Source organism: Apis cerana, linkage group LG10 (assembly GCF_029169275.1).
Source record: "Apis cerana isolate GH-2021 linkage group LG10, AcerK_1.0, whole genome shotgun sequence".
NCBI classification, from domain to species: Eukaryota; Metazoa; Arthropoda; class Insecta; order Hymenoptera; family Apidae; genus Apis; species Apis cerana.
The window spans coordinates 9,330,940-9,356,290 of NC_083861.1; the positions used below are offsets into that span (position 1 = coordinate 9,330,940).

A 25,351-nucleotide genomic window follows, 5' to 3' on the forward strand; every position below is an offset into this window, starting at 1 on the left:
TCCCAGTCTTCTAGTATCCCGAGATGACCGTAATAAATTAAATAGAAAAAGGACAAATTACAATTTAGAAGATAATAAAAGAATTTTTGATCATTGTTCAGATTTTTACAGTCACAGCGGATCAGCCGGATTAGAATGTTTATAAAATTTCAACGTATTTCCAGCAGCTTTTGCAGTGTGTAAAACTAACCAGAGAAACCGAAGCAAATCTAGTCTAGGCGAGATTTAAGAGCGTAAGAGCTTGCGCGTTAAAGATTATTACGAACGTGCCGTCCGCCCTCAAAATGATCGGACGTGATCATAAGTGTGAAGCGCGTGAACGCAAGCTTGCCTTGTTCTCGAAAGTTAAGTAATGTTAGTTTTGAAAATGGAGGCCGATCAAACGATTCGTTTTGTTACGACTCGTGACGGGAAACGATTACGTTCCGCTATTGTCTAATAGCGAACGAAGTGCACTATGGATCGTATGGCTAACTCTAGCAGCACGAAATACTAACGAGTTAATAGCAAAATTGTTGTAAGGGAAAAACGAACGCTGCAGATATTAACGAAGCATAAGCCGCTGTTGATGTTTCCTAACATGATCTTCGATTTCGATCGAAGAGATCGGTTACAATAGGTACCGAAAACGAGAATGTTATGACCAAATACCAATTATTTGACATCGCGAAATAAAATAAAATACCGAAAAGAAAAAATTTACTTAAGGCACAAGATTTATATTGAATTTCATTTAAAGACAAAATGATTCAAATCCGCCGCAATTATACCTAACGAAATATGCCTAGTCAACGTGTACGTGCTCCTAAGGTATTTTCATTCCGCATTTATCTATTTCGAGATTTTGTTTCGATATTCATGTAATATTATTTAATGATAAATTACGATATTAAAAAAAAAAAAAAAAAAAAAGAAAAAAAACAGAATGAAGAATTCGATAAATTTGGAGCATTCGTACACTTAAAAATATTTATGTAATGCTAACGATGTTACTTGCGATTTGGTATATGACGAACGTCAAACACGAAAAATATTTTATTCTAGTCGTATCTTTCATGCTTTGCCAAGTAAAATAATATAATTCCTGTGTTAAGTGTAATAGTCAATTATGTTTTAATAAAATCTGCCAAGATTCTTGTCAATATTTTCTTTCCCTAATCACGAGTAAATTAAATTAATCACGATTAAATGAACAGATATAAATATATAATCATAAAAGTATATGACTAGGAAACTAGGATCCTCTGAGGAGAATTGGAATATCCTACAAAGTGAATATGCTTATAAAATTATCACAATTATATCAAAATATATATTCATATAAAAAACTCTTCATAGATAATATTCATACATATGCATGTTCGAACAAATATTCAAATCCTTAAGAAGAACATGATTGCTTATAAGTTATAATTATTTGTATAAAATAAGAAATTTAAATAACAGTCTTAATATTAGTTATAGCTAAAAAGATAAAATGAACATATGTTTATATGTACATTTCAATTATCAAGAAAAAATATATAATACCTAAACATTCTTATAGCTAACTATGGTATCCATCTTATGGAGAGAAGTTGAAAATGATCTTAACTGTACTTCTTGACTGTTCGCAATAAATACTGGTTGTGTTTCGTCCCATTCTTTAGGAATACCACAGTCAGGTACGGTATAAGTCAAAATATCAAATGAGCATAAACAATCTAATAATGGAAGAAAACTTACAGTACCTGAAATATAAAAGAACCAACAAAACGGATTGTAATATTTTATTAATGTAGAAACGTTTTAATAAAAAATCTTAAATGAATCTGAATTGAATGCAATAAGTTACCTGTGATTTGACGTATGACTTCACGAATCTCCTTTTGTATAGTTTTTACATCCTTTGTACCCACTTCCGGAAAGCTATTGTTCGTATTGTCATTAGAAGTGCTATTAGAAGTCTGACCTTCGTAATCCACTTTGAAATCCCATTTCTCTAAAACTTCTTTGGTATTTACATTTGTTATAACAAGTGTTATCTTTTGTACTTTTCGTTGAATAAGCCATTCTTGAATCTGACCAAGAACAGTATTTAAAAATCCTTTGATCTTTTCATCCGTCGACATTAAAACGAATAAACCAAAATGTTCAGCATGTTCAAACGTTTCTGGTGGATAAATACCTCTTTGATATAAAATACTGTTTACTCCATAAACTGCAACAAAAAATACAATATATTATAATAATAATCCATTCAATAAAATTTTAAGCAATGATCGGCAAAAATATTTTAAAAGAATATAAAAAATAAGATCAACTTACGAAGATATTCTTTAACCAACTCTGCTGAACCTTTCAACGTAATACATTTTGTTTTTTGCTGAGTTTCTGTCATAATTTTTAAAGATCTAACACAAAATACAATGAATAACCTAAATTTCTGTTCAAAATCTAACAGTTTTGTAGGTTACAAGAAAGGCGGTTTATCATTTGAAAATATCCAATGCACTACCTACTGACCGATATTTCACCAATCAGAAAAGAAACGTTCATAAAATAAACTATGATTTGACGTACAATTTTAAAAATAATATCGATTACAGAAAAAATATAACATAATTAAAGGAAATCAATTGAGAATTTTAAAAATATATATAATTATAAATAAATTATAAATATTTAACTATTTAATTAATATATAAAAATTATTAAACTTATCACCAATCGAGAATTACGTCATATCATATGTGTTCCACAACTAACATGTTACCATACAGGAATAACGCCATCTTCAATCAACGTAATTCGCGTTCGATTGTAGCGCCATACATATAAGAATGGAGAACGTGTGTGATTATCGTGCATCCAATTGCGGTTAACTTTCAAGCTCTTTTCACGCGTCCATCATGGCATCCACTGAAGAACTGAGTGTCTCTGCCCTTGTATATGATTATTTATTGAAAAAAGACGCGTCACTGGCAAAGGTTTTTCAAAAGAAAACGAAAGCGGTAAGGTTATAAGAAACTTTTGTATATATATATACAGTAGTTGATCGATTTTCAAGATGTTAATATCCATGCGGTACCAGAAGTACCGCCATTTAGCCATACCACGTGGGCACTTATATTCGTTATTTTATATTTCAAATTTATATTAAAATAAAATTGTCTATTTATTCTCTTTATTTTCTAGATAAATGTTATTTAATACTTTTAAACATATGTTTCTTATGCGAAATATTATAGATAATAATTAATTTAATTATAAAAATAATACGACCTTCATTTACGATCATTTATTTTCTTTTTAGCCCACATTACCAAAAGGTGCACCAACAATTCTAGATGTATATCAACATTATCAAAAAACATCTCAGAAAAAATTAAATGTAAAAGCACAAGCTAAAGACAGCAGTTCAGATACAAGTTCAGAAAGTGAGGAAGAAACGCCAAAAAAAATTTCTCAAATAAATGGTAAAACTACAGTTAATGCTGTAATAAATAATAAAAAAAATGAATCTTCTTCAGAAGATACCTCCAGCGAAAATGAAAAAGCACTCAAAGTAGTTACAAAAGCTAAAACTGCTGTTAAAACATCTAAAGCATCACCTGTAAAGAAAAAAGAAAGTACAGATGAAAGTTCTTCAGAGGAGGAAGAAGAGACACCAAAAACACAACCTAAAGCAGTATCAACACCTAAAATATCTAAAGAGCAAAAATCTTCAGATGATTCTGATTCGGAAAGTGAAGAAGAATCTAAAGCAAACATAACCGCAAAAACAAATACAAAATCAATTATAACATCTAAGGCAAAGATTGGAACCAATCAAAAGGAATCTTCAAGTGAAGATAGTAGTGAAAATGAAGATGAAAGTCCAGTTAAACCAGTATTAAAAAAAGCAACGCCTATTCCACCAACAAAATCAACAGCGAAAAAGGAAGAATCTTCCAGTGATGATTCTGATGATTCGTCAGAAGAAGAAAGTGCTAAACCACAATTACCAATCAAAACTAAATCAATTATAAAACCTGCCAATATTACTAAACCACAGGAATCATCAAATGATGATTCTGATGATTCATCAGAAAAAACAACTGTTGCAAAGACATCAGGTATTAAATCTAATCAAGAAAAGAAAAAACAAGAAAAAAATGTTCAACAAAAGAAAGAAGCAATAAAAGTTGGAAAACAAAATAAAGGTTTAGTTACTAAATCAATGGTAACAGTGACTAAAGAAGAATCATCATCTAGTGAAGAAAGCAGTGAAGAAGAAGCTAAAAAAACTAACATTCTTCAATCAGTTGCCAGTAAAAGTCCATCTAAAAAGGAAGAGTCTTCTAGTGAAGACAGTAGTGAAGAAGAACCACAAGTTAAAAAGGTCCAACCAGTAGCACCATTTTCATTCATCACAAAAAATGTTCCAGCTAAGCAAGAAGAGTCTTCAAGTGAAGATAGCAGCGAAGAAGAACCACCAGCCAAAAAAGTTGCTGCTTCAGTAGCACCAGTAACACCAAAAAAAGTGTCTATTAAGAACGAAGAATCTTCTTCTAGTGAAGATAGCAGTGAAGAAGAAGAATCACCAACCAAAAAACCTGTTTCTGCTAAAATAACACCAGCTAATACTGTAATTAAGAAAACAGAATCTTCTAGTGAAGATTCTGATGATTCCGATGAAAATGAAAAATCAATTACAAAATCAACAACAAAATCAATAGGAAAGAAAGATGAGTCTAGTTCTGAAGATTCATCTGAATCTGAAGATGAAAAACCAGTACCTATCAAAATACCAGTACCTACAAAAACAATTACGAAAACTGATACTAAAAAGGAATCATCCAGTGAAGATTCTGATTCAGATTCATCAGAAGAGGAAAAACCAAAAGCAATGCCTATTTCAAAATCAAAAACAACAGAAATTAAACAAGATACAGGAGAAAAATCACAAAAAACACCTAAAGCTGAAAAAAGGAAACATAAAGAAATAGAACAAGAAAAAGATGATGAGGATATAGAAAAACCTCCAGTAAAAGCTCAAAAAAATAACTATAGTAATTTTGTAAAGGCAAACAATAGTTTTAATAATGACAAGGTAATTATATCATATTTAATATATTTATTTAAAAAATTTTTTTTTATTTATGAAATTGTATGTTTAGCAACCAAAAAATACTCCATTTCGTCGTGTAAAGGACGATGAGGTAGAATTGGATCCCAAATTGGCAAACAATTCTTTTGAGGCAAAGGTAAATGCTTGGAAACATCTGAAAAGCACAGATCACTCGCCGTTTTATATAAAGCTTGAGACCATGTTTCCGTGCATTCACCAACTCCTTTTTTAATTTTTCTATTTTTCTTTTTTTTTTCTTTTTCATAGAAATTTTAAAAAGATAGAGATAAAAATAGTTGATCAAATGTTTACAAATGAATATATATATAGAAAACGGCGATTGACCTGAGTTTCCCTTTTGTTTTAGGAGGACAATCAGGAAGAGGGTGGTTTTAAGAAACATGGTGGAAGGGGTGGATTTGGTGGAGGCAAAGGTAGTTTCGGTCGTGGTGAATTTAAGGGAGGTCGTGGCGGTGATAAAGACAGGGGTGGACGCGGTGATAAAGGAGGTAGAAGTGGTTTTAAAGGTGGTCGAGGAAATTTTAGGGGTGGTTTCGATAACAGAAGATCATGGGGTGGGAACGATAGGGGGAATGACAACGAAGGAGGCAAGTCCGACGGATTTAGAAAATCATGGGGTAATAATGATAGAGGTGGTCGCGGTGGATTTAGAGGGGGTAAAGGCAATTTTGACAAAAAAAGATCATTTGGTAGTACGCCGGTACAAAATAAAAAAATAACGTTTGACGATTGATGATGATAAAAATATATATAAAGGTGAGGGGTAGTTAGTTTAGAGTAATCAAATATTCAAGTAAACGTTATTATAATAACTAAAAATATAATTTTTTTTTCTTTTTTTTTTCAACAGAAAGGTGCTCGTGGTTCTTGGGGAGAAAAAGCGAATCAAGACCTCAAATACACGAGAGGAAAGTCATTTCGTCACGAAAAGACGAAGAAAAAACGTGGTAGCTACCGCGGCGGTCAAATAGATACTAGCGTCAATTCTATTAAGTTTGACGATTGAATAAACATTATATTGTAAAATATAAATGAACATGTTTTAACATTAGTAACTCGTATATTTAGTTAAGTGAACAGATAGAAGAATATTAGGACTGTTTAAGTTTTCCTTAATAAGACACTTTGTTAATATCTTTGAAAACACACATTAACGCTATGTTACAATCATAGAATATAAATTTTATTCATTTTATTATTACATAAGTTATTTTCACGTAGTTCTTTTTTAATAATTAGTATCTATAAGACTGCAAATTAAATATATTTGACGAAAATCTCTACCACTTATTTTAATATGAGGAGTATAATTTATGAAAGATACTTCGATACTGACTAGCTTTTGAATTAAAAATTAATGAATGTTGTCTATTGCAATATGTAACATATTTCATAAATTATCCTTCCTAGAATTCATAGGAAATTTGATAGATATCATTTAAATTTGCTAATTAAAACTTGTAAAAGATGTTGCTTAAAAAAATCCTAGCTTTACTTATCAAGTGTATCGGGAAAAAATTTTCTGAAGATACATTTTCAACGGTGTTCAGTTTTCAATAGAAATGTGTTTTGACATTGCTTTTTTTATAATTAATAATAAGAACTTGCGATAATAATGTCAAATCGTTCACAATCATAATGAACTCTGATTAAAAATTCAAATTATAAAATACAATTTGCAAACTAATGTTTATATGTATAACAGCTAATATTCAAAGAAATTTTATAATTAATTTATACGCAAACAATTCGATAAATCTAATTGGCAATGAATTTAAATAAAAAAAAAAAAATATCAACACGTAATTGAGTATTTGTTGAATTCTCATCATTGTTCTTTTAAAAAAAGATATACCTTATCATACAATATTATATTATCCAATATTATCACGAAATAATTATCTTGATACAAAATATTTATGTTTATTATATTATTATTTTAATTCTCCGTAAATATTATGCTAATATTTTTAATTCATAAATGATTATAATCTTTTTGTATAAAAAATAATAATTCCGATAAACATGCAAACACTAGATAGAAACTTTGATGAAATATAAAAGAAAAAGAGGGGCGTTCTTAGTTACCCTTTTTCTCTTCGAACTTTTTCTTTAATAAAAGAAAAAAAAGTTTCGAGGTAGAATAGGGGCCGATATTCCTCGTCTCATCCCCTCTTTTTCCTTGGCTCTACCAGAGCACAGAGAGTGGTTACTTACGATTCTACAGTCAACCTCTGGACATCCACCTGTGAGGACGGAGGTGTTCGACCCCACGACATCCGGTGTGGTGACATGAACGGTGTTTAAGGAACTCGTGTGCCCCCGTTTTAATCCAATTCCTTCTTCTACTAGAACATTGCGATCAATTCATGTAACGCGTATAAGTAATTGTATAGTTGTCAAACAGACTGAGAAAACGATTCAAGTTCACAGTGTTAAAAATGGTCTTCCTCATGGTGAGTGACATCCTGTAGACTGTAACAGACATTAATTAAAACATTTTCATGACTGAATCGTTGAATGTAACATCACAAAATGGTACGTACAAATTTTAATGATTTGAAAGCTTATCGGTTCATAATGATTCACCAATGGTTCATTTAAATTAAATATTAATTCTCATCTAAATTAAATATCTAATCTATATTAAAAATAAAAATAAAGTAATTACGTTCTGGAATTGAGAGACATTTGAATTTTACTTTATAGCTTTAAATTTAATTAAAGCTCCTATATTTTTACAATTAAAATTTTAATTACAAACAGAGGGGAATAGTAAAAAAAATTATAATTTAAATTTTTCAATGGAAGATAAGATATGAATTGATATTAAAAAAAAAAAGGATAAATGAATAATAATTTTGAATTGATTTTCTTCCTAGATAACTTCTGATTATAGAATTGCAATCCTTTACAATCTTTTGTCCCTTTTCATTATTCTATTAATATTTAGCCTGTTCTATGTTATGACATTTAAAAGTGATAATGAGGTATTGATTAGAAAATCATCACGGTGTTAATGTAGAGGCTGGAAGAGGAGGAATTCTAATACGTAACAAATCTATGACAGTTATAATAATATATTCATGTAACAAAGAACCAAAATGATTGTACCGTTAACAGAGACCAAGGATGAGTAAATGTATACTCGATAAAAGAACGACCGAAGAGAAAAGAGCGTTTTGGACGATTCATCTTTACCGTTAGAACCAACCGCATGACACGCTCATGGTCCACGAGGAATCTTCTCCTGACTACCGGAAGCATAATTTTTCCTAAACTTTTTTTCTTCGTTGCGTCTCATCAATTTTGTTTCATTTATCAGTATTACGTATAATTATTTTATCTTTCTCAAAGCAATTTCACAATTCCAGTTAGATAAATCTCGTTCCAATTCGATCGATTCGAGTGTTTCCACGATCAGAGATAACTACTTAATTAATCCTGTTTTAATATATTAACAGTACTTCTCCGATTGCTACTGGGAAAAATTCTTCTAAATAATAAAGTGAAAAGTTACAGCACAAATAATTGTTTTTGTTGATGATGAATGGAAATCCATAGAAGACCTCGATCTTCCAAGTTCAACTGATTCTCACGTCTTTCTTAACTCGGTCTTCTCTTTTTCGCAATATTGCCGTTATGTAATTCATCGAAGCTTGACTAAGATAGTTATTCGATATCCTTTATCGTGTGATCAATATAGGATCATTTAATCCATAAAAAAGCTACAAAAGACAAATCTACGTTAATATATATATTTTTTTAAATGTTTGTAACAAGATATATTTAAATTCCTAAAATCAAAAAATACTCCCATATTTGCATCTGATTCGATCAAGATAACATGCATCCTTTACGATATTATCGCTGAACTATATACAATTCAGTTGTTTCTTGTGATACAGGAAGAATGCTGGACAGCATATCCTGAAGAAATAGATGCGCGATACCAGTCACGGCCAATGACCAGCCTTGGGTGCTATCCAATAATGATTTTCTTCCTTTCCTTTCCCACGCGCAATTTATCACTTGGGCAAACATCAAACCGCAATTTTATACCGCGTTGACTATTCTATTCAATTTCAATTCGTCAAATAATAATTGAACAAGTTAAAAAAACTAGATCAACCGTTTACGTTTCTCGGAATAAAAGTATTCGAAATTGAACAGCTGCATGCTATCGCGTTGCTTTCACTCATATTTGATCGACAACGAGAAATACATAGCGGAAGTTATGCGAACCTGGCAACCTACAAACCCCAAACTCCATACATGAATTCATATTGGTTACGCGCGTTCGTTAATTATTATTCTCGAATGCATACGTTCTCTCGTCCAGACGATTTTCATCGTTCGTGAGGCTCGAAAGCGAAAAAGCTCGAGACCAGCCCGTGAAATGGAACCTCTGTCGAAGAACAGAAGCAGAGAATAATGATAGGCTTAAAGACAATTATTAAATAAAATAAATATGTGTGCGTGAGTACGAATCACACATGTATCGGTGCATGTGAAAGCGTGCTGAAAGAATGATTCGATGAATTTTTTCGGCCACGATGCATCACGATCCAAAGCCAATGTCATTTTGCTCTTGACCTCGTGCGAACTCGAGTTCCAAGTCTGTTCTCACTCACATAGTAAGGTCCTGGTAATCCGAGTCCAGTGCCAGTTGTGATTGTTTTATTCATGAGATGTTGCTCGTCGGCTTAATTAATTTTCATTAATGTACGTGTCTTTTAAAACGGCTCTTGATACGTGAAACTATCTATTCGTTTCCACGCTTTCGTTTTGTAGAAACACACGATTATTATTATCACCTAGTTTTGGAATTGAAATGTTAGACTGTTCTCGAATCGATAAGCAATTCAATTTAACCGGATCAAGTGTGTTATTATTATAGCTTTTGATGTAATTTCAGATGTCCAGGTACCTCGGTCTGATTCTGCTCGTTATTACGACGTGCGCCCACGGAGCCAAAAAATGCGAGGGAAATGATTTGGGCTTGAAATACGTATGGGGCGATGCGCTCACGGATCCAGCTGATTGTATAGGTCCAAATAACATGCAGTATCCGTCGTAAGTGTCCTCCGATAAAGCTCCCCAGCTAGAATTTCAATGATTCATTTTATTCGAGATTTCGTTATCGACTAAACGAATGACTGTCACACAGAGCCGCAATATCGAGAAGTTACAAGAATCTTTGGACGAACAGCCGAATTGCGAGATCTCATCAGGCACGAACGATCGATCCCGAATTAACGAGGCAGGCGCTATTGCACAATTACAAAATTACTCATGGAGATTATTCGATGGCCGAATCCTCGCGGAATGGTGAGTTCGTAAAATCAATATATTGTTGTTTGTCTATCGAAAAACAGATCAATTCAGAAAAATTAATTTCTTTAGAGAGATTCATTCAGATTAAATTCGAAACGACGTTTTGGAAATGACGTTTCCTGTTCGGTCGCAAAACAATTTAACGGATCACGATCGAATCGAGAACGTGGCTTGGTTGAAAACACGCGGAAGACGAACTTGTCTCTCTTGCTCGAAGCGCAACAGTAGTCGAGCCGGTTACCTGAATCACGAATAATTACGCATAGCTATAACCTACATCCGCGTCGAACATAAGTGATGTATTTATCTTGCAATTGCTACTCTCTTTGTCCAAATATAAGTATATATACTATTCATTTGCATACTCACTGCGCTCGTATACACACGTGCAGTAACCCTCAACAGACATTATGTTGGTGCTTAACTTATAATTATTGCAGTTACTCCTTCGGGATATTACCAAACGTTCACATACGGTTTACGAGGTTATTGTACTCTGGTCTGGTAATATGCAAACATTGTATTCTCATGTGCTAGCAGTGTTCTTGGTAATTCGCTATGGAATATGCTTTTTTATAAAAAAGAAACCGTTTCCCTTATATTCGCCGCCGTGTGAATACTTCTTTACGATACCGTTGCGTCTACGATAAGAACGCTTGAAAAGTTTCTAAAAAAAAAAAAAAAAACTGTAGCATTACTCTGTAAAGATTACGCAGTCTCACGAAGAAAGCTTCCAAAGAATCTTCAAAGTCGCCTTTAATGTTGGAAGCATATTGGAAAAACGGAACAAAAATATATATAAAAATCGGAACAACCGGTTGCGCGATATATCGCCACTTTGCAGCCTTGAATTATGCAGTTGTTCTTATGACACGAAAACCCGATTCCGACCGAGCTCAACACCCGCTGCACGGGTGTTTATCCGGTGAATTCTTTTCCTTGAAATTCAGTGGCTTGTCACTTCATGATTTAACGTCTATACGCGCGAAAAATGCATCGGTTCAAGCGCTATTTACCGGAATCGATTATTCGTCCTTTAAATAATGATTCGCTGGTGCAGGAGGACGGTAATAAGGCACCGTGTTATCCGGCCAATACAGTTATCGCTCGTTCTGCTCATAACGGGACACTGGCGACCCACTCGTTTCGAACACATGAACCGACAGAATTCCAAAGAAAGGGCGTGAATCTCGTAAACAAGTTTGAGAGAGAACCTCCTCCTCCTTGCTCGTTATCCAGATTTTTTTTTTTATTAAATAATTCTTGCGTGATTTTTTTCTAAGATTTTTTGCAAGGAAATTGAATATTTCTTTAAATATACGAAATGTTTTAAAAATATGAAAAATTATAATAAATTCTAAATATCGAGAAATTATCTTTTTCACGTGAGTCGGTGTGTTTTTTGTTTTAGGCAGAGGATTTTCCTCGAGGGAAACATGCGGTTCACCGGCTAGATTATGCAAAACGAGGTACAACACTACGGCACCTATGTACGGAGTCAGTTTAACCAGCGGCCAACCTGTGACAATCGTGCAAAAATTCCCTGATCTTTTGCAGCAAGTTGTATTCGAAGTTTGCGAGTGAGTATTTACCATCATATCTTTGAGCGTGATCTTTTAAAATTAGCTCGACCATTCCTGTTTGCAAATTAAAAAACGAGGTTCGATCATTATTTTCGCAGCACGTTCGCTCGTGATCTGTGAATATATGCGACGTGTTTCCAATTGAAATTCGTCGAGACCTACTGGTAAGTACATTAATTCGAATCTGGCACAGTGGGCCGGACAACTCTGACCAGGACAAAGCCTACTTTTGAAACGTTTTGGACCAGTATTTCCGTGTGTTTATCGAAACACGATGTGTCGTAGATCAGCAGTAAACTGCCAAGAATTATTAATCTTGACACCTTTTCCTCTCCTCGTCATCGGTTTAATACTTTTCCTGTTAAATAATGCATAGTATAGAAACGTTAACGCATTGTTCCAGATCAAAAGAGTGCGATGTAGTCCACGGTGAGTGCACGCAGACATACGTGCCATACCTGTTCCTGGTGATTCCACTTGGACCGGTGACCTTGACCGGTCAAGATTACGTTCTGGTCGAGAGTGGTTGCGTGTGCAAGCCGAGAAATTCGGCGAGCGGCATGTCCGAGCCTCCGGCTGTTCCAAGCTTTTAAACGTTCGTCGAACTCTAGCGATCGACATCGAGCGCACCTTTACACCTCTGCGCTGGAGGACATACAGCTCGAGATCCGTGTCGAATGTGACGAATCGGTGGAAGGTGACCCGAAGCTCGAACAACCTCGCCGAGGAACCTAGTAACCTCTTTGACGAAGCTAGCAAAGGATGCTGAAACCAGTATTGAAGTCGCTAGAGAATTGATTTCTCGAGAGAAATCTAGAATATGAACAATTTTCCCTGCGTATGCAGTACATCTTTCTTCCGCGACGGGGTATTAACTTTTACCGTGGATCAGCTTCTCTAGTTTGTCCGAGGTGTCACGATTTCCACGAGGAGTAGCTTTCTATTAAAGCTGAAGATTCCTTTCGTTGCGATCTCGAATATTTCGTGAAATTCACCGTATAGATAATTTAGACGTCAAAGTAAAGACTCTTTTTTTATCATCAATCATTTATAACAGGGATTCAATCGTACATCGGTATCGATTATAAAATACGATTATAAAATTCATCTATTCATAAATTATTTTATATTTTTGTTGATTTTTTTATAAAAAAAGAAATTGTTTCAAAGAAACAACAGTAATAAGTTCGTAGTTCGAATAATGGCGCCACTCCTTTATCGTCGTTTTTCTTGAAGTCAAAGAAAAAAAAAAAAAAAAAGAAGAAGAACAAGAAAAAGAAGGAAGGAAATAAGTTAGAAGAAATTATTTCAACGTGAAAAAACAAATCGGAGCAGTGGCGGTCGTTTCGCGGAATCCGGTCTCGGAATCCGATCGAGTTCACTAGACCTGCCCACGAGCCGGTTTCAAGCAGGTGTATAGAATAGCTTGTAACAGTGCTCCGCAAGAAGTATCAGCGAGAAATTCTTTCCAAACGTATCACAAAGTTATATCATTTGCGTCGAATCCTTAATATCACCATTAAATATCCGTTCTGTTTTATTGATCATAAGATAAATTCTTTAGAATTCATTTTCTTCGTGTATTCATTTTCTTGATGTATCATATATGAGACATCAACGATCGATCGATTAAAGCGGTCAAAGTGACCGAAAAATCTAGTTTTGATTTTCTTTCTCAATATATATCATTAATTAAACAAAAAAAAATATCTTCTTATTGCACAAAAACGTATAAAATAATGAAGATAAAATGCTAAAAAATAAAAATAATCGTTCTTATTTTTATATTGGAATCAGTTAAATCGTTACTGACACACGCTACTGGCCTGTTTATATTTCTTAGAACCGGACTTTGAAAGCTCGCGTTAGAATCGTACCGACAAACAGGATAGACGTGCAGTCGCAATACGAATGGACCGTACCATGAATTCCGATGAGTATAAAGTACCGTTATCCGCTTTGCGGGACCCTTCACCTCGATTTACTTCACTTGGTTATTTCATAGGCAAGATTCATACGGCGCCTACAAGTAGCTAACTTGTATCGTTCATTCATGGCGCGCTACTTAATCATCAATAGCTCTCTTATCTTGCTTTGTATCCAGGTATTAGTTTTCTACGGTGCTTGTGATTTTCCTATGCAATTATAAATAGAATCGTAATTCGAAAATTCAAATATTTAAGTCAAAAAATGACAATTGAATAAAATGTCTTCCGATTTTGTATATTTCGTCATAAAAAAAATTAAATATCGATTGTTCGTTAGACATAATACAAGATGGAGCACATCAAACGTTATAAATTTTTTCCGAAACTACTACTATTGATATTGTCATGCTTTTTTTTCTCTTTAATATCTATATTTTATATGATTTGCTTATCAATGATTTAATACAAAAAAAAGAAGAAACATAAATATCTATAGTAGTTTAGGAGAGAATTATTTATAACTTTTTATGTGATTCATTTTATATAAGTGGGAATTAAATACAAGTACGAATTCGCATGTCGATGTTCTGTGCCAGTGCCGTACGGAAAAAGTGATACATAAAGAAATGCCGTAATGTTACAGCGAACAATTTTTTTCATATCGCATGTCATCTTTTGTATCTATAGTTGTAATATGCAAGTATATATTTATAATTTATTATTAGATTATGACGTATTATGTAAATGAATTTTCAACAAATTTCAACCCCTTTATATCCTTTTTTATTCCTTGCTTAGAACTATTGAAACGAAATTTCGTTTTGACATATGATTAATTTAAAATAATCAGAAATGAATAAATACATACCTTGAAATTTATTTTTAGTATCTAACGGTACCAAAAAAGTATGCACAACTAACGCCAATAACCGGAAAAAATAAATACGTATGTACTATGAAATACTCGTATAATCTTTTCAAAGCAACTACTTGAATCATTTTCTTTCCATATATTTGAAACGGAAAAATGTATACAAAATCGTAGCTTAATTAGTTAAACTATTTAATAATTTCTAACTATTTAATACAAAAATATTATTGAAAAATATAACCTATTTTTTTTGCATTACAATAGATATAAATTATATAAATTATATTATTAAATAAAATATTATTGCAAAACTTAAATTCTTCCCAAGAAGAAGTTTTATGAAAAAAGGAAGTTGGTAACACTTACCAATAGGTAGCACTGTTTATTGCCAAGCAACTTCAATTTCCTGTTTTAACGACACGGTCGCCATGTTGGCGGAATGATCTATTGTGTGCCCGCGTTGATATGTACTCCATTTTAACGTTCGATATTTATATGTACAAGATTATACAAAGTTTCATAAATAAGAAGAGATACAGTATCTAACAACATTTACTTTTGATTTACTTTTTTTCATTCGTCGTTGGAGAAAAAAATTGGAACATCGCCAATTCTCAACGAATATCGTGCAATTTTTGGTTTTTGCACATTGCCAAAATGATGTACACGGTAAATTTATTATATTTATCGTTAAAAATTATATTTATGCTATTCAAATCTTATTGAGTTTAATTATATTTCTTTTAATTTTTCGTATTTTAAGTTTTAATTATTAAATTATAGGGGACTACCGCGTCACAGGACACGAGGTTCAGCGATAAGGAGAAAAAACTTCTCAAACAAATGAAATTTGGGGATTCTCTTACTCAGAAAGTAAATATTTAAAATATAAATAATATAGATACTTAATTATACTATTGAATTCCAATTGATTACTCTAATCAATTTTAGCTTTTATATTCATTGTAAATTATTATATTTTAGGTGGATATGAGCAAAGTTAAACTGGATGTTATTAAACCATGGATAACTACAAAGATTACACAGATTTTAGGCATGGAGGATGATGTAGTGGTAGAATTTGTATATAATCAACTGGAAGAAAAGGTAAGAAATTTGTTGTACATATTATTAGTGTGATTGTAATTAGGCCTAAGAGACTTTAAATTAATAATATGATATATAAAATGCGTTCACTTGGCTTTTTCCCCTCATCATAGGAAATCGATAAATACACATTATTTCAGCACAATGTTTTGTACGAGTACCAATGTTGTTACGAATGCTATCATCCAAAATCTGCACAATGTGCTGACTTTGGAAATTAAAAGCAAGGAGGCAGAAACCATATTAGTCATATTTGCCTCATTGTTTTTTTCTTTTTTTTTTTTTTTTTTTTTTTTATATAATTTTAATAATACATCATCGAACCTCTATATCCTGTGTATCCTATTTTTATTAACCTTAAATATCCATTCCAAGCTATATCCTATATCAACGAAAAACTGATGTAGCTGATCCTGCAATACTGTAACATGTAAAATCAATGTTTTATCACGTATGTTTGAATTCCCCGTTAGTATAAGTAGAGACCGTTGGTGGGGCTCAACCCTATTGTCCAAATGGCATTCGGATGTGCTCCTCTCTGCATCCGATTGGCCGCCTTTCTATCAGCCGTCAACGCTAGCTGATGCCAGCTGGTATGTCAACGTCATCTTAGAACACTGCTGAAACTTCAACTCAGCAGTTCATCCACCTTCGATTCATCATCACTGGAGAAATGGCGTATTCGCAATAATCTCATCGCATCATCCTGTTCCTGTGGCACTGCCCGTGGCCTTCTACCATTCTGCAGATGTCTTCGTTGCTGTAACGGCGTCTACTAGCTGTGCTGATCATCGTCTTCGCCACTTCGTGACTGCCTCGTTCGAGGTGGTTACGCTTCAAAATTGCAACTACGAACCACTGCGTTGCGGCTTTCGATCATTGGACATCCAGTGACAATCGGCACTTCCAATTGAGGCAAGACGAAATCATCGTACTATCAACCCAGATGCTGTGATCATCCCACAAGGACATCAACGGGGTGTATTCTCCCGAGATGCAGGTTGCAACATTTTCCGTGCCTCTCAACAACATCCTGACGAATCAAGGATCATTACATCATGCAGGTCTGTTCTCCAGTTAATGATTCTCAAGACATACAATCAATCCCAGATGCGATTGACTCATGGACGATGCCGGAGGTATCTCTACTCGGTTTGACACTCTTTGTCAACGTCACAGGTTGGTGGAACGGTGTTCCTTCTATTCCAAATTAATCCTTTCATTTTCAGCTAACACTTTCAACACATATTTCTAAGTCCTATTTCAGCATCTTTACTTTAGCAGTATTATTAAATTAAAAAGGTATAAATGTATCTGTGCTACTTGTGCGTTTATCGATGAGTATATATTTTTTTTTCATAGCATATTGCATATTAGTACAGACGTAAACGAAGCAGTTTTCTGTTAACGGTAAGGTATATTAGAAATATAAAAAAATATATCTGCTTTTTCGAGGGGGAAAAGCAGTTAGTATCGACGTAGGGAGATGGAATTTAATGTTCATTCTTTCATAATAAAATTATATAGAACTGAACTTCTAATGTTCGTTCGTGTTAGTAGCTCGTGATAATAAAAAGGGTACTGTATATTTTACAGTTTCCTGACCCCCGAAAAATGCAGATCAACCTCACAGGATTCCTGAATGGAAGGAATGCCCGATCTTTCATGGGTGAATTATGGGACCTTTTGGTCTCTGCTCAGGAAAGTGTTACGGGCATTCCAGAGGCTTTCTTACAACAAAAAAAAGATCAAATTAAGAAACGTTTGGTAATTATTAAATTTTCATTGTTATTCTTTAATGTTATTCCATGAACTAATCTACTAATAGTAAAACAATTGAATAACTAGATTTTGACATTCAATAAAATGTTCAATTCAATCAATTTTTTTGATACATACAATTCAATTTAGATCTTTTATGTTTATTTACAAATAAGTAATTTATGAAATCAGGAAGAGCAAGAGAAACTCCAAGCTTCTTTGGCGGAGAAAGAAAAGGAGAAGGAAAGAGAAAAGGAAAAAGATGAAGCAGAAAACAAGATAAAAAAAGAAGAAAAAGAACGAGGTTCATCGAAAGAACGTCGTAGAGATCGAAGTAGAGATCGCGATAGGGACAGGTATTTCTTTACTAATAAATCTTTATTAAAAAAAAATTAATAAATAGATATTTTTGTTTAATTTTATATATATTTTTGTATATTTTAAATATATATCACTATTTGTAGAAAAAGAAGTCGATCGAGAGATCGACACAGAGATCGTGACAGATCGACTCGCAAACGACGATCCTCTTCGAGATCACCCAGTAAAAATTCGCTTAAAGACAACGGGAAAGATATGTCTGAAATTAAAGTGGAACGAGAAGATTCGCCACAACCCGAAAATGCTATACCGCTCATGCCTGTTAAAACAAAACCGTAAGTTTTTATATTTCATTATTTAAGATAAACTCTTAAAGATTATTTATTAAGGTGTTTCAACAGAGAAGCTGCTGTCGCAATATCTCGATTACAAGCAAAATTAATGAGCATAGCTGATGGAAAAAAGAAAAATAATCGTACTCCTTCTCCCGAGTCATTAGAAAAAGCGAAAAAATCTAGATCTAGATCAAAATCACCAATAAATCGCTCCAAAAAATCTAGATCTAAATCCCCAAGTCGAGATTCAAAGACACGTCGTTCTCGATCACCTGCATCTAGATCGAGACGATCTCGATCTAAATCAAGATCAAGGAGATCCAGATCTAGATCAAAATCCAGAAGATCCAAATCTAGATCGCAAGATCGTTCAAAATCAAGACGTACCAAATCTAAATCGCCAAGATCGCATTCGAGATCTCGTTCACGATCTAAAAAATCACGATCAAAAAGTAATGATAGAAGTAAATCTAGAAAATCAAGATCGGACTCGAGCGATTCAAGGTCATCAAAATCTCGTTCAAAATCACCTGATAAAAGAAAGGAGAATCTCGATTCTAACAGAAAACGAGATGCAAGTTCAAGCAGTAGTTCCGAATCGGAAGAAGATAAAGGAGCAAAAGATAAAAACGATTTCGAAATTAGAAAGAAAAAAGATGGAGTACAGGCAAAGAGATCGTATAGAAAAACGAATAAAGATGACAGTGGCAGTGACAGTGATTCAAGTCGAGAAAGGAAATCTGTACCTAAACGAAGGAGCCCAACGCCACGAAAAGATAGAGGTCGATCTAAGGATAGAGATAGATCGCGAGATAGATCACGTGATAGATCTCGGGATAGATCTCGGGATAGATCTCGGGATAGGAATAGAAGGTAAATAATATAAATATTTTATTATTATAAATTATTGAACTTATAAATTATTGAATTTATTAATCTTAATTTTTGAATTAATTTTTTTTAGGAGATCCATAGATAGAGAACGGGAAAGAAGAAGAGAGCGAGAGCGAGAAAGAGAGCGAGAAAGATTGGATAGATATAGCGGTAGTCGTAGCATGCGACCTCCATCTGTGCGTAGAGCACCTAGTAGACGGAGGTAAGATAAATTTCAGTAACAATTATTTGTCATAAATAAATCATTTTATATAAATAAATATTAATAATAACTAATATTAATAATAATTTATAATTATAATTTTTACAGAAGCCCTCATCGTAGAAGCCCGGTAAGATATCGCCGTAGATCGCCCAGTCCTGGGGATAGGCGCCGAAGAAGATCCCTTGATCGAAGACGAAGATCATCAGAAAGAAGAGACAGACGTCGATCTCCAGATCGTCGTGATAGCAGACGTCGTTCTCCAGATGGCCGGGATCGATCCCTCAGGTACGATAGATCTTCCTCTCGTGACAGATCGAGTAGGCGGGACCGTTCCAGAGACAGAGACAGAAGGGATAGAGATAGAAGATCTAGATCTAGGGATCGTAGATCCAGATCGAAAGATCAAAGGTCATCGGTGGATCGTTCGAGAGATGGAAAACGATCTCCCGATCGCTTAAGAGAAACTAAGGAGAAGATAAAGGACAAGAAAGTGGATGAAAAAATTAAAAGATCAACTGATACGGGATCGCGAAAAGAATTACGAAACGGAAGGTCTAAGTCAAGTAGCTCGGAAAGTAGCGAAAGTAGTTCCTCTAGCAATGAGGATGAAGTGACCAGGTTAGTAAACAAATTATTTCATACTTTTATGTTTTGTTACAGACCTTACGGTTGTTGTTGGAGCGTAAAGCAGCTATGTTGTGTTTCCTGCTTAGCAGTGAGCAAATATTCTTGCGTTCTCTAATAATATTTTTCGCTATCTATGTGCAGAAAATCTCTTGAACGGAAATCATCTCAGGAAAAGCGAGAACGTGAGAGGGAACGAGAACATGTAGATGACAAACGTAAAGAAAAGGAAAAACCTGCCAAGGAAGAATCTATCAAACGACCTGAAAAGGACATCAAGAAAGCTGAACCTGTAAACATCAAGAAACCAGATCCTAGCGTTTCTCCTAAAAAACTTCAATCTGCTACACTTCCCGTAACTAGGCATAGAGTAAGTTGCATTATATTGTTTACGTATCAAATATTGTTATATAGATTTTATAACAATTATCATTTTTATATAATTATATAATTATCATTTTAGTTTTCAAAGAGTTTATCACGAACACCATCTCCATTTAAAAAGACTGAAGACATTATAGCTGCAGTTAAAGTTAAACAATCAAAGTAAGTTTAAATATATGTTTTGAATATTTTTCGAAATAGATAAAAATCTTTTAATTTAAGCGTATATTATTTCTTTTTTCTTTTTTTTTATTGTTTATAGAGAAGATAACAAGGAAGGATCACCAAAAGAAGAAACGAATTTTTCATCCGCAGATACTTTTCCGTTAAAAAAAGATGACAAATCGGTCAAATCACTTAAAGTGGCATCTGAGGATAAAAAGTCAGGTCAAAAATCTTCTGAGCCAATACTTTTAAAAAAACCAGCAGAAGTTATGAAGAAATCGAAGAAAGAAAAACGCGATGGTTCTACAGATTCTAATGACAGTGAAAGTGAAGGTAGAAAGATGTTAGAACTATGTATTCTCAATATATCATTTTCAATAATATTATTTTTTTTATTATAGGAAAGAAAAGACCAAGAAAATTAGAGAAATCTAGGAAATCCAGAAAAACTTCTACAGATGAAGAAAAATCAGAAAAATGTGGTTCTAGCTCGGATTCTGAAGAGGAAAGAAAGCATACAGAAAAGAATAAAAAACTTAAAGATACAAATCGAGGAGGTAAATTTTAATTATATCAATTTGATAATAATAATTAATAAACTCATAATTTTTAATTTTTGATAATGTTCATAGACTCATTAGATGAACGTGCAAAAGACAGGAAAGATAGTAGAAAACGAGAAATCAATGAAAACGAATCTCGCAAACGATCAAAAAAAGAATTAGAAGAAGAAACAAAAAAATCAAAAAGATCAAGAAAAGATTCTTCTTCAGGAGATGAAGATCAAAAGATAAAAAGAAACAAAACTGAAGATGATAGATCCAGATTACGAAAATCTAAAAAAGATTCAAGTTCAGATGATGAACCAAAAAAAACACGAAAACGAAGAGACAGTTCTTCGGAGGACGAAAAATCAAGAACAAGAAAATCAAGAAAAGATTCTACAAGTGAAGATGAAGGAAAAGTACGATTAAAGAAATCTAAACGAGATTCAAGTACAGATGATGAAGAAATAGGAGAAAAAGATGCAAAGAAAAAGAGAAAAGCTGATGATAGTTCAGATGAAGAAAAAGTGAAGAAAAAACGTAAAAAGAAAACTAAAACAAGTACCAGTGAATCAGAGGTAATTATTTATTTTAATTCATCGATTTAATTTATCCATTTTAATTATGAAATTTAATTATAAATTTCTATTTCTTATTTGTAATTTCTATCTAGGAAAGTGAAGTAGAAGAAAAGAAAAAGAAAAAGGATAAGAAACACAAAAAACATAAAAAACATAAAAAGCATAGGAAACATAAAAAGAAGAAGGTTGCAGATTCTGACGAATCTGATGTAAGTGAAGGTAATACAGAAGAACTTGAAAAAAAACTTCGTGAAAAAGCATTAAAATCCATGAAAAAAGGACATAGTATAGAAGGAAGTGATTGAGGATTTAAAAATTAACGAGGGTGTGTAACGTGTGTACCTCTGTATTACAATGCACTTGCTCTAATTATATCACGAATACGTTTCTGTTTATTATTATCGATAAATAGGATTTTATCGTATCACAGTTTTTTGTGTAAAACAAGTCTGATGTTATAAAACAGATTCAACTAGATGAAAAAATCTAATTTTTATGACTCTAAATATTAAGATTACGAAGTTAAATACAATAGTTGGGTTTTTTTTTGAATTAACAGAAAAAAGTAGTGTATGTTGCTACCATAGGAACAGTAATTTTTTGTGCCACTTCAATGTATAATTTTTACATTTTTCAAAGTTGATACAATGAGCAAAAGTATAGTATCCTTTTATAGTTTATAAGTTTACTAATTAATATTTTTTTATAGCATGATAAAAATAACTTGTAAATTTAATTTGTGTAAAAATAATTTTTCATTGATTTATCTTATAATTATATCAAAAGAATGAATTGCAGCTTAAAGATAAATACGTATCTCGTAACAAATCACTACACCCTCTTGTTGCGATATTCATTCACATAAATTATATAATGAACTTTAATCTACATTGCTGTAAATTTATTTAGATCTACAAATTACTACTGGATTTATACGTGATGTGATTTTCACGTATGCTGTAGTATCAAAAAAATACATGATTTTCAAAAAAAAGCGTATTTTGTATTTTACATAATATATAAATAATCATCACATATTCTTATGTGTTCTACATAATAAAGAACATTTAATAAATCTGTTCATTATTATAAATGTATTTATAATTTGGCCAACATTGATTCCCAATCAGGAGAACATATAAGCGTACTATTTACTGGTCCTAAATTAATTAAATCGCCGTTTAAATTTTCGGTATCCACTTTTGTTGCAATGAGATCCTGTAATATAAGTTAATATTATAAATAATATCGTTTCATATACTTTCAATGAATTTTAAATACTTACTTGTCGAAAACTAAGATGTGATCCTACATCAACGATTAAATTATTTTCTCCCAATAATAAACGTGCTTTACCCGATTTTAGGATTTGTAATTTGCCTAAAATACCAGGTTTTAAACTATTTAAAGTACAAAATTCCGTTTCCGATTTATTTTCATCCTCTTTTTCATAATTTGAACGATTTGGTTTAGTGTCTTCTGCACTGCTTACTAAACCTGGCAAACAGTCTGGAAACTGTTTTATCGCTGTAGTTTATCGCTTAATCTATTATCAGATGTAAAATTGAATGCACATTATATAAATCTTTAATATAAATTCTTACCTGCATTAAGATATAAGAATGAATTTTATTATTAATAATTTTAGGAATGCTATCTAAGAATTCGTCTTTTATATCTTTATCAGATTTGGATATTTTACATTTAGATTCCTTCTTTGGTGATAATACTGAAAATAACATTAATTATTATAAAACATCTATAAAAATAAAAAAAAATACTTACCCTCTCCATTTTCTAAAATAATCGGTTTTCTGTCTATTTCTTCTTCTATTACTTCTTTTTTGATTTTTATTTCTTCTTTACATGGTTTTGCTATTATAAAATAAAAATCAATGAAATATATATTTTTATGAATTTTTATATGATATATAATTTTTATGAAATTAAATATTAATATTTCAACGAATAATAAAAACCTTCTTTTATCATTGGTAATACAACAGGAGCATTACTAAGATTTATAGGTTCTCCATCATCAATAAAATCGTCTCTCAGTAATAACTTTATCTTTTCTTCTTCTTCAGCTTTATTAAAACTACGATTCAAATCTAATTTTGGTTTTTCAAGATATACTTGAGAACTTCTATCGCTATCTCTAGATCCACTACTGTAACGTTTGGCTGCAGTACTTGTTATTCCAGTAGACCAGATACCACTAGACTATAACGCATTATATATAAAATTTTGTAAAATAACATTTCTTAAAAGAATATATAAGTTTTTAATATACTTGAATTAAATTGCTAGATCCTCTTCCACGTCCTCTATCAGATCCTCTATCGGCATTTCCTCTACCTCGTCCTTTAATATAGTCTTTACTTCTACTTGATTTTGGAGCATCATTTTGTACTGCATCTCTATAAAAAATAAATGTTATTTTATTAATTTACAAATTAAATGATTATCAATATTCATATCATATTATATCACATCGTATATCCTTATTAAGTTAACTTACTCCTTTTTCTTTGTTCTCTGAACATTCAAATTTGGTGTATATACTTTCTTGGGTTTCTCAGTCTTAATATTACCTCCCAAAGTTAAATCTCTTGGTAAACGAAAAGAAGTTAATCTAGTTGTACTTGATAAACCAGGTTCTGTTTTAATATTTTTTATAGGTACAGGCATTGATGTTCCAGGTTCCACTTTTATTTTAACATTTAATGGAAGTGAATTACTTGTATTTCCAGATTTATCAGAAGCCATACTTAATTGTTATGATTCAGTTGACAATTAAAATATATTTTTGTTATCTACAAAAAAGTAATTTTAACACATTTTTAATAAATCCACGTATTATAAAATATATCATGTTATATGTAAATTGATTAATTTTGGCATGTAAAACATAAAAATATAAATTTATTCTATTAAAATTTTTATTGGGAAAAAAAACAATGGAAAAATTGTAGAATAATTTTCGTTTTCTATGCATTAAAATCATATGTAACACATTATATTTCATGAAACATAGTTGTTTCTAGAAATATATCGTAATTTAAATACATACATTCTCACTGCGGTGATGTCCATAGAGAGTTTTATTATAACAATATTTTAGCACAGTATATCACATAACCTCTAAAATACACAATAGTTACAAATTCTTGAATAATAAAATGATTTTTATCAAGATATATATATATCAATAAAGAAATCTGGCATTATATAATGAAAAGTTTCATTAAACATATTTTACAATGTAGTTCATAATTTTTTTGAATCTATGAAAAGTAAATACGTTATACTACATACTGCGAATACATCGCACGTGTTTTGCTATACTACTCCATTTTGATTTGTTTATATTGTTTAAAATACATATTATTTCTCCATGTAAATTTATTTGAATGAATATGATTATAAGATAGAAAAATAAAAATATGTTAATACAATTGAAAACGAAATTAATTTATTACGAATTCGTCGTATTATTATCTACAATTATGTACATCTATTTATCCGTGTCCTGATTCTTATACTTTTATTGCTCGAAAGTTAAATTTTTCTTTATAATACTAATATAATAAAGCC

At 32.2% G+C, this 25,351-nt stretch overlaps 5 protein-coding genes and 1 long non-coding RNA gene across 13 annotated transcripts; 3 read left to right on the forward strand and 3 right to left on the reverse strand.

Moving 5' to 3' along the window:
• Window positions 1-1,289: 1,289 nt before the first annotated feature.
• LOC107999518 (mitotic spindle assembly checkpoint protein MAD2A) lies at window positions 1,290-2,798 on the reverse strand. Of its 2 annotated transcripts, none has more exons than XM_017059412.3 (3): window positions 2,308-2,798; window positions 1,835-2,200; window positions 1,290-1,643 (listed from the first exon to the last, which is right to left on the reverse strand). In XM_017059412.3, exons 1-3 carry the CDS (start codon window positions 2,378-2,380, stop codon window positions 1,531-1,533), a joined length of 552 nt encoding a protein of 183 aa, XP_016914901.1. In that variant the 5' UTR covers window positions 2,381-2,798; the 3' UTR covers window positions 1,290-1,530. The 2 variants fall into 2 exon arrangements, with proteins under 2 accessions (XP_016914901.1, XP_016914900.1); XM_017059411.3 differs by having other exon boundaries at window positions 1,290-1,730; window positions 2,308-2,797.
• Window positions 2,799-2,850: 52 nt separating this feature from the next.
• LOC107999515 (nucleolar and coiled-body phosphoprotein 1) lies at window positions 2,851-6,919 on the forward strand. Of its 3 annotated transcripts, none has more exons than XM_017059408.3 (4): window positions 2,851-2,993; window positions 3,296-5,074; window positions 5,142-5,228; window positions 5,964-6,919. In XM_017059408.3, exons 1-4 carry the CDS (start codon window positions 2,892-2,894, stop codon window positions 6,117-6,119), a joined length of 2,124 nt encoding a protein of 707 aa, XP_016914897.1. In that variant the 5' UTR covers window positions 2,851-2,891; the 3' UTR covers window positions 6,120-6,919. The 3 variants fall into 3 exon arrangements, with proteins under 3 accessions (XP_016914897.1, XP_061936162.1, XP_061936163.1); XM_062080178.1 differs by lacking the exon at window positions 5,964-6,919 and adding an exon at window positions 5,460-5,858; XM_062080179.1 differs by lacking the exon at window positions 5,142-5,228 and having other exon boundaries at window positions 5,460-6,919.
• On the reverse strand, window positions 6,278-12,631 carry LOC114577742 (uncharacterized). Its single transcript, XR_003698039.2, has 3 exons — window positions 12,492-12,631; window positions 8,315-12,391; window positions 6,278-7,588 (listed from the first exon to the last, which is right to left on the reverse strand). It is a non-coding gene; the product is annotated as an uncharacterized LOC114577742 (long non-coding RNA).
• Window positions 7,427-14,685, forward strand: LOC107999516 (uncharacterized). Of its 2 annotated transcripts, none has more exons than XM_017059409.3 (5): window positions 7,427-7,569; window positions 10,032-10,189; window positions 10,284-10,444; window positions 11,862-12,030; window positions 12,437-14,685. In XM_017059409.3, the coding sequence occupies exons 1-5, from the start codon at window positions 7,555-7,557 to the stop codon at window positions 12,624-12,626; spliced, it is 693 nt and encodes a 230-aa protein (XP_016914898.1). In that variant the 5' UTR covers window positions 7,427-7,554; the 3' UTR covers window positions 12,627-14,685. The 2 variants fall into 2 exon arrangements, with proteins under 2 accessions (XP_016914898.1, XP_016914899.1); XM_017059410.3 differs by having other exon boundaries at window positions 7,509-7,651.
• Window positions 14,686-14,825: 140 nt separating this feature from the next.
• LOC108004243 (serine/arginine repetitive matrix protein 1) lies at window positions 14,826-22,847 on the forward strand. 4 transcript variants are annotated; one of them, XM_062080169.1, is made up of 15 exons: window positions 14,826-15,501; window positions 15,616-15,705; window positions 15,817-15,939; window positions 17,536-17,706; window positions 17,893-18,056; window positions 18,165-18,356; window positions 18,423-19,229; window positions 19,321-19,452; window positions 19,561-20,073; window positions 20,224-20,449; window positions 20,543-20,625; window positions 20,726-20,961; window positions 21,030-21,185; window positions 21,261-21,751; window positions 21,847-22,847. In XM_062080169.1, exons 1-15 carry the CDS (start codon window positions 15,490-15,492, stop codon window positions 22,057-22,059), a joined length of 3,609 nt encoding a protein of 1,202 aa, XP_061936153.1. In that variant the 5' UTR covers window positions 14,826-15,489; the 3' UTR covers window positions 22,060-22,847. The 4 variants fall into 4 exon arrangements, with proteins under 4 accessions (XP_061936153.1, XP_061936155.1, XP_061936152.1 ...); XM_062080171.1 differs by having other exon boundaries at window positions 15,228-15,501; window positions 19,561-19,740; XM_062080168.1 differs by having other exon boundaries at window positions 15,232-15,501; window positions 18,411-19,229.
• LOC107999489 (DNA-directed RNA polymerase III subunit RPC4) lies at window positions 22,736-25,122 on the reverse strand. Its single transcript, XM_017059358.3, has 8 exons — window positions 24,828-25,122; window positions 24,276-24,570; window positions 24,048-24,174; window positions 23,734-23,977; window positions 23,540-23,629; window positions 23,359-23,483; window positions 23,040-23,270; window positions 22,736-22,972 (listed from the first exon to the last, which is right to left on the reverse strand). Exons 2-8 carry the CDS (start codon window positions 24,521-24,523, stop codon window positions 22,853-22,855), a joined length of 1,185 nt encoding a protein of 394 aa, XP_016914847.1. The 5' UTR covers window positions 24,524-24,570; window positions 24,828-25,122; the 3' UTR covers window positions 22,736-22,852.
• Between the last annotated feature and the right edge of the window lie 229 nt (window positions 25,123-25,351).

What these genes read in the sequence shown, in the direction of transcription:
- LOC107999489 (XM_017059358.3), bottom strand. Translation starts at nt 24,523, where the DNA reads ATGGCTTCTGATAAATCTGGAAATACAAGTAATTCACTTCCATTAAAT. An exon ending in ATTCTTATATCTTAATGCAG is followed by an intron (nt 23,271 to 23,358) that starts GTAAGAATTTAT and finishes GCGATAAAACAG; the next exon opens with TTTCCAGACTGTTTGCCAGG. An exon ending in CACATCTTAGTTTTCGACAA is followed by an intron (nt 22,973 to 23,039) that starts GTAAGTATTTAA and finishes CTTATATTACAG; the next exon opens with GATCTCATTGCAACAAAAGT.
- LOC107999518 (XM_017059411.3), bottom strand. Translation starts at nt 2,380, where the DNA reads ATGACAGAAACTCAGCAAAAAACAAAATGTATTACGTTGAAAGGTTCA. An exon ending in GTTGGTTAAAGAATATCTTC is followed by an intron (nt 2,201 to 2,307) that starts GTAAGTTGATCT and finishes TTTTTGTTGCAG; the next exon opens with TTTATGGAGTAAACAGTATT. An exon ending in AGTCATACGTCAAATCACAG is followed by an intron (nt 1,731 to 1,834) that starts GTAACTTATTGC and finishes TTTATATTTCAG; the next exon opens with GTACTGTAAGTTTTCTTCCA.
- LOC107999516 (XM_017059409.3), top strand. An exon ending in AATAACATGCAGTATCCGTC is followed by an intron (nt 10,190 to 10,283) that starts GTAAGTGTCCTC and finishes ACTGTCACACAG; the next exon opens with AGCCGCAATATCGAGAAGTT. An exon ending in GGCCGAATCCTCGCGGAATG is followed by an intron (nt 10,445 to 11,861) that starts GTGAGTTCGTAA and finishes TTTTTGTTTTAG; the next exon opens with GCAGAGGATTTTCCTCGAGG.
- LOC108004243 (XM_062080168.1), top strand. An exon ending in TTCCCGTAACTAGGCATAGA is followed by an intron (nt 20,450 to 20,542) that starts GTAAGTTGCATT and finishes TTATCATTTTAG; the next exon opens with TTTTCAAAGAGTTTATCACG. An exon ending in CAAGTACCAGTGAATCAGAG is followed by an intron (nt 21,752 to 21,846) that starts GTAATTATTTAT and finishes ATTTCTATCTAG; the next exon opens with GAAAGTGAAGTAGAAGAAAA.
- LOC107999515 (XM_062080178.1), top strand. Translation starts at nt 2,892, where the DNA reads ATGGCATCCACTGAAGAACTGAGTGTCTCTGCCCTTGTATATGATTAT. An exon ending in TTCAAAAGAAAACGAAAGCG is followed by an intron (nt 2,994 to 3,295) that starts GTAAGGTTATAA and finishes TTTTCTTTTTAG; the next exon opens with CCCACATTACCAAAAGGTGC. An exon ending in ACAATTCTTTTGAGGCAAAG is followed by an intron (nt 5,229 to 5,459) that starts GTAAATGCTTGG and finishes CTTTTGTTTTAG; the next exon opens with GAGGACAATCAGGAAGAGGG.